The sequence below is a fragment of the Myripristis murdjan genome, chromosome 9, assembly GCF_902150065.1.
Source record: "Myripristis murdjan chromosome 9, fMyrMur1.1, whole genome shotgun sequence".
Lineage (NCBI taxonomy): Eukaryota > Metazoa > Chordata > Actinopteri > Holocentriformes > Holocentridae > Myripristis > Myripristis murdjan.
Genome location: NC_043988.1, coordinates 12,322,154 through 12,334,795, shown reverse-complemented (window position 1 = coordinate 12,334,795; position 12,642 = coordinate 12,322,154). Strand labels below are relative to the sequence as shown.

At 41.7% G+C, this 12,642-nt stretch overlaps 2 protein-coding genes across 3 annotated transcripts; one reads left to right on the top strand and one right to left on the bottom strand.

Moving 5' to 3' along the window:
• Positions 1-1,582: 1,582 nt before the first annotated feature.
• On the bottom strand, positions 1,583-4,438 carry nkx6.3 (NK6 homeobox 3). Of its 2 annotated transcripts, none has more exons than XM_030060022.1 (4): positions 4,266-4,438; positions 3,626-4,143; positions 2,729-2,898; positions 1,583-2,419 (listed from the first exon to the last, which is right to left on the bottom strand). In XM_030060022.1, the coding sequence occupies exons 2-4, from the start codon at positions 4,038-4,040 to the stop codon at positions 2,189-2,191; spliced, it is 816 nt and encodes a 271-aa protein (XP_029915882.1). In that variant the 5' UTR covers positions 4,041-4,143; positions 4,266-4,438; the 3' UTR covers positions 1,583-2,188. The 2 variants fall into 2 exon arrangements, with proteins under 2 accessions (XP_029915882.1, XP_029915881.1); XM_030060021.1 differs by having other exon boundaries at positions 1,584-2,419; positions 4,246-4,438.
• A 2,982-nt stretch (positions 4,439-7,420) lies between these two features.
• On the top strand, positions 7,421-11,224 carry LOC115365170 (E3 ubiquitin-protein ligase NEURL3). Its single transcript, XM_030060020.1, has 4 exons — positions 7,421-7,544; positions 9,198-9,704; positions 9,897-10,091; positions 10,488-11,224. The coding sequence occupies exons 1-4, from the start codon at positions 7,475-7,477 to the stop codon at positions 10,634-10,636; spliced, it is 921 nt and encodes a 306-aa protein (XP_029915880.1). The 5' UTR covers positions 7,421-7,474; the 3' UTR covers positions 10,637-11,224.
• Positions 11,225-12,642: the final 1,418 nt, after the last annotated feature.

Genomic DNA, 12,642 nt, shown 5'->3' with positions numbered 1-12,642 from the left:
ACAAACTGGTCAGACTTTCTTCTTTGTATTGAAATGGCTCAGTGTGCTGCAGCCTTACTGGATTTAGCTCTTGCATAGGGAGGAAATTTGGAATGTGACAAGAGGAATCTGGCAAAATCAAAATGAAAACAATTCAGGCAAATAGACATCATGTTGCATCTCCATGCAACATGATAGGGGCAGAAGCACAGTCCTGCTGACTTCTGTATAAGTCAGGCTAAAAACAGTAAGGCTAGAATGAACAATAACTTCATTGAACTCATGCAAAATAGACATTTAGCCTTTCCTAAGTTGTCCCAGTATGTCTGTGTTACATATCCCAGTTCCATAGTTAAAGTATTCGGCCATGGGGTGAGCTGTGCTTATTTGGAGACAGCAAGAAAAATTACATGTGAAACGGATGAGCTATTAAGCCCGAGCTCTCAGGCTGGAATGGGCCGGCTATTTAAGACATGTTTTTCAGATTGATAGTCTTTAAGGATCAAGAAATCAAAAGCCTGCTGAAATATGACTTTGTTTGGATCTGATCCACACCTTTATCGCATTCAACTTTTTTTTTTTGTGTTGATTCAATGCTTTGACTCCGATCAATCATCAGCATTTATTCATATACCAAGTTATCAGCAGAAGAAAAGCACAGGTTGTGTGCTGAGGGTGGAATTAAATATGAATTTCCTCCCAAACAATGCATAAATCACATCATATTTAGTACAGTTTTTTATGTTTAATTGATGCATATATGCCCAAAAATCTACCTGGACAATTATATTTAAAAGTACAGACTTGAGATGGCATTTCAATTAAATCCCATCAGAGCCTCCACATGCTGCTGGGATACTGAATATTCAGTTTTCCTGAATGCAACAAAGCAAAGTAGCACTCCTTAGGTTTTTCTTTTGCAGCACCTTCTGCCCCACCATCAGTTCACTGAACCTCATGAAGTGGAGATCATTGACCCCAAATGGTGAACAAGTGGGTCTGCATTGATTTTTTGGTGGAATGGTTGCAGGGGTCATTGTCTTCAGTTTAACTACAGCACACAAGCAAATCACGCAAGATCTGGCCTCTGACCTTTACACTTTGCACTGCAGTGCTGCCTCTGTCTTGCAGTTTCATTATTACTGTCGCTTCCAAGTAATTAAATGCGATGGAACTTGTAATGCAAGCAGCCGGTTGGTTGAGTTTGTTTCGATAAACTAAAGCATGACACAGTTCCCAGCAGTAATAATTACAATGATAGTAAGGACATTCCTCCTGAAGGAGAATACCAGTCTCTATACAGTAACAGGAATGCCAAACATTCACATCATTTCATGTAAAAGTCTGTTTTAATAGGAATGGTGTTGGCCCAACTTAGGTTGAAGCTAATTTTTTTTTAAGTAAAGATGTTTTTTTATATTATCATTATTAAATGTATTTTCTGATACAGGACTCCATTTGTGAAAGCTAGTTATGAGTTTTACATCTGGCGTGAGGCTGCGAAAGCTCTGTTTATTTTCATAATGTCCGTGCACATGGACTATTTTGAATTTGATTTTTATGTTTGATGGGTCAGGAAATTTCCACAAAGCGCATTTCCCATGCCACACTCCCATCTTTATTCAGAGCACACAACCAGAGTGTTGTGCGGTCACAAAACTGTATGACGTGAGAGTTCAAATAAACACAAACATTGATCAAATCAGAATTTGTGATGGGATTGGTCGTACAGCAGCAAATGCTCAAAACGAGAGAACCATTTAGTAACATAATGTTTTACTGTGTTTTGTATCAGTACATGTTATGAAGAGCATCATGCAGGTTTTATCATTTAATTTTCATAAATATCTTTTTACAAAATGATGTATATGATGAATAATCCTGTCATATTCCAGCATAGGGATAAAACAGAGTTTTTTTTTCTTACACCCACTTAAAAAAGTATACATCTTTTTCACTTTCATTTCACAGCCCAACCTTTAATCCCTTAGATGTCCTTTCGTCAGCTAAACTCAAATCACCTCCTCTGCACATGCTTAAATGGTCACTGATTAAATTTAGCATGGAAAATTATTACCTTTCCCCCTCCACACTTTTTTTTTCAACATGCATGTCTGCTAAGAAGTGTGTGTCAGTGGATGTGCGTGCTAGTAAATGTGCATGTGGGTCTGCATATTCCCCTGCGTGTGTGTGTGTGTGTGTGTGTGTGTCAGACATGGTGTGGTCCGAGGCGCAGGACGGAGAAAGCCCTGCGGTGTTTGCGCAGCAACAGTCGTATCTTCTCGTCATCTGAGTCGGGGTCCAGAGGTTTGTTGTACTCCTCGTCCTCCACCTCGTTCTCCGAGGCTTCCCCAGCCTGACCCACGTGGCTGGCCTGGGTGGAGCTGGGCTCCGAGGCGCTCTTCTTCCTCCATTTGGTGCGTCGGTTCTGAAACCACACCTGAAACCAGCAAAGGATTTTTATTTGTCAGTGTGTGAGCTTTATTCTCACTGTATCTCTATTAATTAACAGCCGCCTTGAAAGTGCTGACAGATGATATCATTTTCCACAATAAATTCCCCATATCTGCATCAAGGTGCGTGTAGTTGATGGCTTGTGATCTACCCTGCCTCGGTGCTGCTGTTGTGACCCTTGCACTCTTTGTATTAGGTGAAATCAACTTTTTTCTACGGCTGCACTTAAAGGTGAGGCTGGGAAAATAAAACGATCCCCTAAAATGCCTTAAATGGAAATGTACTGTTAATTTACCTTGACTTGTGATTCAGTCATGCCCAGGGAATAAGCCAGTCTCGCTCTCTCAGGCCCTGCCAGGTACTTGGTCTGTTCAAAGGTTTTCTCCAGAGCGAATATCTGATGTCCACTGAACGTTGGTCTGGTGTGCTTCTTCCTGCCTGACATCTCCACCAGAGGACCACTACCTGAAAAACATAAAATATACTAAGGCAAACCTTTTTTTTATTTTGATTTTGGCAAAGCTTTATGAACCTTCCTCTCTGAAATGCCTTCCAAGGTTGCAGAGATAGTTAGAATACTATTTTCCTGTGTGCTAAACCAAATAAACTTTACTAGAAAAATATTTGATTTTTCACAGTTTGCACAATTGCACACTGGAAAATACCTAACCAATGAACCAATGAAAGTTTTTTTTTTTTTTTCTGGTGTCTGCAATTATAGTAACCTAATGTCTGCACTGATATCCACAAGCACATTCTCTCTGTGATACGCAATATTATCTGTGTGTTTTATTACCCAGGTTACTTATTTCAGATATATAACTACACATAAACCTTAGCTATTACTAATTTAAAATAGTGACAATACATTAGACCTGGCTTTGAACAATTACAGAATTGCTCAGATTTTTCAGAACACATCATAAAAGCTTTACTCAGAAAGTATATTGTATCTACATGCCTGCCACGCCTCAATCATATTTATGCATGATGACTATTTGCTCAATGATTCACTTGACTTGAGGCAATTACTTGTCTTCCTGTAAAGCTGTATGCTGTATAAGGAAAACACTTTTTGCTCCACCCAAACCTATATTGTATTTTGGTCTCAAACAATATGAAGGTGACTGAGTGAGGTTGTAATATGGAGACAGGCTGGAAGCAGAGTTCAGGCTTCAGTATTTGGACTCACTGTTAGGGCACTGCTGCCTTCCTCCTCTCCAGTCGTAGCCGCTCTCTGCCCAGCAGCTCACACTGCGACCCTTCATGGGGCACTCGGCGCCGGGCTTGGAGAAGCCGCCCAGCGAGGAGTTGTACTCTCGGTTGTAGTACATCCCTGCGCTGGTGACGGAGGGGCCGAACCCACCCATGGTGGAGTATCCAGACAGCAGGGTGGTGGTGCCAGTGGAGCTCACTCCCACCATGGAGCGGCTGAGGATGTCGCTGATGCCGTGAGGGGTCCCTGCAGGCAGCTGGCTGTTCAGGCCCGGGTTGAGCTTGTAGAAAGAGTTGGGCACTGAGTACTGGCACACTGGTGCCTTGAGGTCTGAGGGAAACTGGTTCAGGCTGTTGTTGAACAGGAAAGAGCCCTGTATGTTTGGATCCATGAGAAGAACTTCTGCCTCCGAGTTGCACCAATTTGCCCAGTAAGATCCCAGATGGGCCCACAGGGAGTTCACACTCTCACAGGCAATGGCTCACACAATGGATCTGTCTCCAGAAATTCAAATAATTGATCAAACAACTGATATTGATGTTGCCTACCTTTTTACCAATTTTATCTCAATCCCAAATGTCAGCAAAAGTTCCTACCACAGCAGAGGACAGAGCACCTGCAGATTAAGTCTTCACTCTCGCCCTTCATCCGTTCTCTGCCAAAAGGTGCTGTGTGATAATTCCATGTTTGCAGCCTCAGATGAGTCCTCTGGAAAGAGGTGTTAGTGCTGCTCCTGGAGACAGATACCTCCTGCTGGCTTTCTCCTCAGGGGTCATGAAAAGCGCTATCCTGAAACAGAGTGGCACCTTGATAAAGATAGGCCACATTAGAATGCTGCCTCGGATTGGCCAGGGCCTCGCGGCTTAAATGCATTTCTATTGGCTCCCTGGTGAAAGCCAAGCCTTTTATTGGACGGCAGCAGATTAATAGTGTTTTGAACAGCTGGAGTGGGAACAAGTTGATTTTTGATGGCCTGCCATGTCTGACCAAGTGTGGTGGAGCAGAGGCAGTGTGGCTCGGTCTGAAAAACACCAAATTACATAGTTTCTCTTTTCCCTGGTCCTATGCTGGACAAAGTGCAGCTGCAACATGGATGTTGACATTGTAGGTGTGTTCAGAAAACATTATTGTCCAGAAAACCCCTGCACTATTTCCCATTGTTCAGTGATGGGGGTTGAGTTTTTGCTAAACAGTTTTTTTTTCTTTTAAAAATCATCCATATACTGATGTTAGTCTATCTCAGTTTGTATGTACTGATATACCTAATCAAGAAAGAACTATGATTTTGTGATTCAGATGATTACAATTGAACCTTTTACTAAAATACTGCATGTAACTGAAACATATATATATATATATATATATATATATATATATATATATATATATATATAAATTTATATATATATATATATATATATATATTATGGTTTTGTCATGACTAATATTTTGGTAACAACTCTTTTTAAGTGCCCTATACATGCATGTGCTAGACATGAGTGCACTTCAGTTGCAGCAGAAAACATCAGAAAACATGAAAACATTCCAGCTCTGTTTCATAACACAGTAATATTGTGTCATATCTATTATCAGCATACTGTATATACTGTTCTGAGAGACAGAATGCTTTCAGAATGCATTTTTTTTTCTGTCTGAGATCTATGGAAAATTCTTTACCTTATTAAAGTGTAAAAGAAATTGCATCAATTTTGTGCAGGTATATTATTCAAATAACAAATCTAATTTGTGAAAACCCTTTTATAGCACCAAATTACCTCAGGAAAAAATTGTGCTCAAACTGATGTATACTGTCTGCTTCCCAAACCTATTCTTTGACCTTTGAATGCTACAGTATAACACGGGCTTCACCTAAGTACTTGACCAAATTACTCAAATTAGTGGCTCAAGTTCAAAATTGAGGCCAGTACCTGAGGTTAAAAAAACACAAATGGACGCATGAATTAGGCTAATAAATAACCACATGCTCACCACTACATGTAAAAAGATAGATGTGTTTTCTGTGAGCCTCATTACACTTGACTCCATGCTGCAACCATGGGATCATGTGATGATACTGATGATGACAGCTCATGTGACCCCCCCCCCCCCCCCCCCCCCCACACACACACACACACACACACACACACACACCCCTCCAAAAAAAAAAAAAAAAAAAAAAAAAAGTTATTCTGCGGGCCATCTGCTGAAGACAAAAATATTCCCCAGGCATGAAACTAATTCTGCGGTGGATGGAGTGAGAGGCTGAGAGGAAGAAATGTCCTCATGAATGGAAGTCTTGGGGATTTTGCAAGAATGGAAGCGGGATTTACAGAGAAAGCGTTTCTTGTGATAAAAGGAGTGCTTCCTTACAGGAAAACACGTGGCCCATTTGGAGCGCAAGGAAAATCCTGTAAATTTCCTATGATGTTCATGAATGTTGAATCATGCTCTCATGCTCGCTCTCATCCTGTCACATGACCAGGAGTGTCATAGCCCACTTCCATGCTGTCCTCTCCACAGACAGTGAATGAGTCGCGTCTGGTAACCCTGGATCTGCGAAACTTGCCCGCACTGAATCAAGTAGACACGTGCGGGTTCACATGCCCACTTTATTCAGCACAGTAGCGCTTGGCTCTGTCCTAACGCTGACCTTAACCTTAACCCTGCCCTCGAGAGATTTCGACCCTGTATATGCGACAGTTTCGCAAAACTGGAGTTACCACCGAGACAAGACCAACATCCTCCACGTACATTTCTTGTCCATGAATGCTCTCACAGCCTGACCCGTTAATCAAGTTTGCATTTAGTGTGCAGTCCTCCCTGGGTAATTTTGGCATTTGATCGTATGAAAACTGAAACCGTGCCGAGAGATGTTATTTGTTTTGTAATAGGCCGATGTAATTTTCCATGCCGAGTGGAGCCAGATGAGCACTGTGGTTTACAGTTTCCTTTCTTAAGGAAGAAATGTTCAGATTTGGGTCAGTACATGAAATCAGATTCAACGGAGACTGAATAAACAACAAAGTCTGGTCACATGCGCACAATAGCAGTGTTTTGTTTTTTTTTTTTTAATCAACAGATATGCATCACAGAAAGGGCAAAGAAAACTGACCTAAGAAAAGATCATCTTATACTGTAATAAGTCCTTTCTTCCGGGTGGCAGCACAGCAGCCGAAATAATAAATTATAGTAAAATGAGCAACGAAATGTAAGCTAGAATCTCTTTTAAAGGTAAGGCTGCACCAAGGCAGGAGAAAAGTTCCCATGAATACGATTGGTGCAGCATTTTAATGATGTTAAAGCTATAAGGAACATGACAGGCCATCAAATTGCAATTTGCACTGGTGAAACTTTTATTTCAGAGGAATCTTTGCCCTAGAACCACGGCTCAGCACTTTGTGTGGTATAAAATACAAGGTCAAAAGAATGACCAAGAACGAAAGTGATAGTCAGGATGTAAACATGTCATGTGAGAATATGGCACAAAGAGGTGGGATCCACCTTGAGACCCACACTGTTTTCCAAAAAATGCGATATAAATTTTATTATTAAGTATAGCCTATTCACAGCCAGTTTGTGAAAGTAGCAGATTTAGGAAGTAAACTCAAAAGAAAGGCATGTACTGTATGTAAACACTGGTAATGTGCTGGCACTGAGCCAGCCGTCTAGGTACTTTTCCGAGCTGGAGTCCCTCCCTCCTGCCCGCCCATCGCTCCACGTGCTACTGTTGTATTTTGATTGAGCATATGCCACCGGATACATAGCTAGGCTATATAATCAGACATCGCTCCGCCAGAGCAGCAAAAGACAACAGACAACTGAGTTATGAACATCTTCTCTGAAGACACTGTGAAATTTGCTGACCACCTCTTCAACATGGTCCACGGCGGCGCTGGTAAGACACCCGTCCTGCCTGCTCACTATGCAAAAGACAGTTTACTAACCTCCACACCTATGAGGCATTCTGCAAATCAAAAAAATACCCAGGTTACATTTAAACAAAGTAACGTAGAATTTTGGTCTGGAGTATAAAAACAGGAGACACAATTAAATAACATTGCCTTTTCTTTTTTAATATTAATATTATTAGTAATAGACATATTTTAAAATAAAAACAGTAATGTTAATGATACTAATGTATGTATGTATGTATGTATGTATGTTAATGTTTCGTTTTTAATAAAAAATATTGAATTATCTAATTTTAGTTTTCCACTTAAGTAACTGGGATAGTTTTAAGTCATAACTAAGCTGTAGGCCTACTCAGTAAGGTAGCGCAGTTATTAGGGGAGTCTGGACTGAGTGACATCCGAATAACTTGGCAATGCACTCTTCGTGTCTGGCATTTCCTTTTCTGGCAGGCTCTCTCTTTAATACATTCAATCAAATATGATCGAAAAGTCGTTAGTTATTTAAGCAACTTAAGTAACTGGATGAAATCAGTGTTCATTTTTACAACTCCAGTTAGAGGATCGGCTCTGTCAGTGCTGGGGATTGAAGCTCACATCTGTGCCATTCACTCAGCGCTTCTTACTAACTTGTGAGTCACGGATGAAGCACCGCTTTCTCACTTAGGGGGAAATCAGTGACCGTCGTGACGCGTGTTGGGGAATGTCTGGGGGGAAAAAAACTTGAATGTGTTTTGCATGGTTAAAACGAGAAGGACGCTTTGTACACCTGAGACAGGTGCGCAGGAGACGCACGGGTGGATCAAAAGTTGCAGCCAGACCTCTGGTATTGATACAGTGATTTGAGAGTTTCGGCCGTGGAGCTTTATCAGGGAAAAAAACAAAACAAAACAAAACAAAACAAAACAAAACAAAGAAAAAGAAAAAAAAACAGCCTGTTGAAGGCACCGAAATGTCTCAAATAAATGTATCACTGCATGTTAATCCAGAGCCTGTTTGCAAGATGTTTAACTGGAAATGCAGACACAATGGCTTTACAGGCTTTAAATCATGTTGCTACAGATGTGAGAGATAAATTTTGATGGTAAATGCAATGTTGTAACTAAAGTTATACACACCTTTGCCATTTAGTGAATGCTTTTATTGCATACGTGATCTGCTTTGTTGTTTTGTATGTGTACACTAGCTCTGAAGCTCATAGGCTACTGTAGTTCTGCAAGAGTGAAAGCAAACTGTCCAGTTTCATTTTGACTGTAATCACTTTTACAATTGCCGACTAAAGCTTAAGCTGTTTGTTATCTGTGATAACTCAACAGGCAATTGATAGAGCAAAAGAAATGATTTACGAAGGATCGTGTTTACGGGAAATGCAGTGCCAGTGCATGAAGTGTGTGACCTTGACCATGAGGTGTTGCAGATTTTACAAATATGACATGAATCATGAGTGTAATTACCTGCTTTCAATTACTTTTCATTGCTGGGCCTGCTGCTTACTATAGGCTGTGGCCACTTGATTGAAGAACACTGCAAGTGACTGATACTTGTGGGGAAAAACAAAAACAAAAAAACATGTCTTCCAGAACCAGAAGTATGCATTTCAGTCATTTACCAATATATTTGTGTTGTCTTATCTGCTGCAGGCCAAAAGGGGTCACACAGGTGTGGGTGGGCATGCCTGGGTCCATTGACCTTCCATGCCCAGGCAGTGGGAGCCCAGGTCACCTTGAGCAAGGGGGGGCTGCTAGCAGAGAGGAGTGGCCAAAAGTTCAACAATGGCCTGGTGTTCAGCAGCCGCCCGGTGAAGGTGAACGAAAGGCTTCGTCTGAGAGTGGAGAGAAAAGTGCAGGGCTGGCACGGAGCCCTGCGTGTGGGCTTCACCACCGTGCCACCCACCGAGAGATGTCTGCCTCTGCCCTCCATGGCCATTCCCAACCTCACTGAGACCGCTGGGCACTGGGCTGCACCCATACCTGAGGAGTACTGCCGAGAAGGCTCAGAGCAGGAGTTCTGGGTCTCTGAATGTGGGAACATCTACTTCTCCAGCAACGGCGGCAGACGGGTCAAACTGCAGTCTGGGGTGGACCTCAGCGAACCCCTGTGGGCCATGATAGATATCTATGGACAGACACTCTCCGTTCTGCTTCTAGGTACAGTAAGTTTACAGTTACCCAGTGCCATAAACAAGGCTGTTTACTATGCAGCACTACTTGCTCTTCTTTATCTTTTCATTTACTGGTAGAGGTAATTGGGGCAGATTCTAAATGTGATCAAACTTTCTCAGCAGCTCAGGTTACACATGACGTAAGCATCAACACGTTTTATTCTATCCCTCGCTGCAGGATCTGAAAGAAAAACATTGATGGGCACCAGAAATTCCTGCCCCATTCCAAGCCACCTCCTTGCACCTCACGTCAACACCTGCCACAATTTGAACCATGTTTCCAGTTCATGGTCTCGCCCAGGAAGCCTCGATGAGACCAGTGACAATCTCCTGTCATCTCATCTCATCCATCCAGCCATGAGATCCTCACTAGGTAAACAAAATCACATTTTTTGTTTTGTTTTGTTTTGTTTTGTTTTGTTGCTGGCAGGAAACTTCAACAACTGTTGGTAATTACAGTCCTTTGAATAGTAGCTGCAAGAAATGTACAGCACATGCAGGCCTGAGGTGACCAAGCTGTTAACAAGAAGCCATTAGTTTGAGGGTACTGATGTACGTCAAGGGTGCTTTTCAGGGCTGAGAGCCTGCAGGTTTTCATTCCAACCAAAGACGGTCATTTCACTGATAAGTTTCTGATCTCTAGCTCCAATCAGATCAGATGGTGTATTCATTAGTTGGAATGACAACCTTCAGATTTTTGACATTCCCAGGTAACTCTTTTCCTGCCCCGAAACAGTTTATGAAATCAAACGCTTTCTTCTATTTACAGACTCAGAGGCGGTAGATGACTGCGTGGCGTGTATGGAAGTGGACGCCAGCGTCACTCTGCTTTGTGGCCACCGGTGTTTATGCCTCAACTGTGCCACCAGAGTCATCCAGGAGATCGGCACCTGCCCGCTGTGTCGGGGGGATATCTGACGTTCACCAGTGGAAGGAGAGAGGAGGGGGATCCCCAGGGCGCCCCGGGACACGTGACCACCCTGGACACAAGCTGCTGACTGACTGTGATCAACAAACACTGTGAAGAAACAACAAACTTTGTAAATATGTGAATATTGTATCCTAACTGCACATGATCTCCAAGTGAATGATTTTTTTTCAATTCGCAAAAGATTGTATGAAATCACATCATGCACTGCACTCAGCTGTAGCACACATGCACTTTGATTTGATGAGGATAAAATCAAGCATTTTTTCTTCTTTGGTGAGGACAATCTATCATCTATAACTGAGATTAGCATCAGCAAACAAGAAAGTGCCATTTAAGTAAAACGTGTCACCCGTAGATTCTCACCCTCCAGAGTCTGGAGTGACCTGTCTGAGGATCTCTAGCTAATTCAATCAGTACCATCCTTATCTTGTAAGTCAGGTATTTCTATGGCATTCTTGTTGTTACTTGTGCTCATTTATTTTAGGAACATGATTACTGTATTTTATTTGATTGCTGAAGCACTTTAATCTCTTTTGAAAAGAGCTATGTACATTATGCTTATGTAATTATTCTTAAAATCAATCTATTTTCTATTTAAGATGTATATATTGCCATGTTTGTATATAGTAATTCTTTTGTATGGATAATTTTTGATAAAACTAAGAAAATGTTTGTACCAATTGTGGTTTTAATACTGTTTGTCAAGGGAAAATGCTATTCTGTTGAATAAAACAAACTGATTCAGTCATGGTGGGTTTAGGTATTCTTTATTCAAACCGTATTCTGGTACATTTCTGGAGATAAAGTACTGTTTATTGAAAGGATTTAAACACATTGATGGGAGCCATCTTACAAATCCCATGCAATTCTCCTTAGCGTCAATAAGGGGCAGTGTTGTCTTGCTAATAGTGTGAATATTCATTCCTCAGCAAAACTTGTTTAAGTGAAAGAACAGAACATCTTTAAGTGGTGTGTTTTTTTGTCGACTGGATTTTAGGAATTTAAATTTCAAATTTGTTACACAGGATGATCTTAAATACACAAAACGCTAGGACCTGACAGAAATCATTTAGCCGGGCAAAACCTATAGCCAATCATCCATTCACAGTCTCTCTGCAGATTGATTATTGGTAACTGAACACTACTAATAATAGCTCAGAACAAATTAGCAAAAAAAATGTGCAGCATTTTTTACTTGTTTACTATGACTGGAGTCCATTGAAAATAATCCAAGGAATCACTGAGGTGCTCTCGGCTGACATTGTCGCCTAAGTCTGAGGTGGAGATGGACTTGATTGGACAGTGAGAGGGAAAAGAAAGAACAATGTGACCTTTGGCTGGTGATCTCACAGGCAGTCTGTTAAATATTTATCTTGGATGGCAGAGCTGAGAGCAGTCTCTGGACTCTGGGTGGTGGAATCCGCTCGCTCAGTAGCCTATCTCAGGACACGGAAATATGGGAGTGGGAGCAGACTGACGGATTTGCCTCTTGTCAGGGCCTCACCAGAACATAGAAACCCCCCTGGTCACCACAGTAAGTACAAATAATTGACTCACCACAATATCATTATGCTGTAAAATATGATAGAGTGACACTGTGGAGCTGTCTGTCCCTGTGTTTTCTTGTGCTGGGTGGGTAAGTGGGCTTGGTATTGGAGTAGAACATGGAAACACTGATTCTTCTCTGAGGCCCTCAAGTGTAGGTGTGTGTGTGTGTGTGTGTGTGTCAGGGCTTAAGTATGTGTGTGTATGCTCTGACATTTGTCCATGAGTACACTTAGAGCTGTGCCTCCATGCAAAGTGACAGGTGAGGGTGCTAACTTTACTAACTGAGCCATCTGGATCTCATGAGAGACACGGCCTCTCTTTTGTGTCTGAGATGAATGTGATAGTCACAACATCTAAGACCTAAGCTCCTGAATGGATCACGGTGTGTCACACAGATACGTTTGATGAGATGGCTGCAAAAATCGCCTCCTTTTTTTTCTGCTCA

Coding starts and splice junctions, on each gene's coding strand:
- nkx6.3 (XM_030060022.1), bottom strand. CDS start 4,040: ATGGATCCAAACATACAGGGCTCTTTCCTGTTCAACAACAGCCTGAAC. Junction 2,899..3,625: donor AAGGCAGCAGTGCCCTAACA/GTGAGTCCAAAT, acceptor TATGTTTTTCAG/GTAGTGGTCCTCTGGTGGAG. Junction 2,420..2,728: donor TGACTGAATCACAAGTCAAG/GTAAATTAACAG, acceptor TGCTGGTTTCAG/GTGTGGTTTCAGAACCGACG.
- LOC115365170 (XM_030060020.1), top strand. CDS start 7,475: ATGAACATCTTCTCTGAAGACACTGTGAAATTTGCTGACCACCTCTTC. Junction 7,545..9,197: donor CATGGTCCACGGCGGCGCTG/GTAAGACACCCG, acceptor TATCTGCTGCAG/GCCAAAAGGGGTCACACAGG. Junction 10,092..10,487: donor AGCCATGAGATCCTCACTAG/GTAAACAAAATC, acceptor TTCTATTTACAG/ACTCAGAGGCGGTAGATGAC.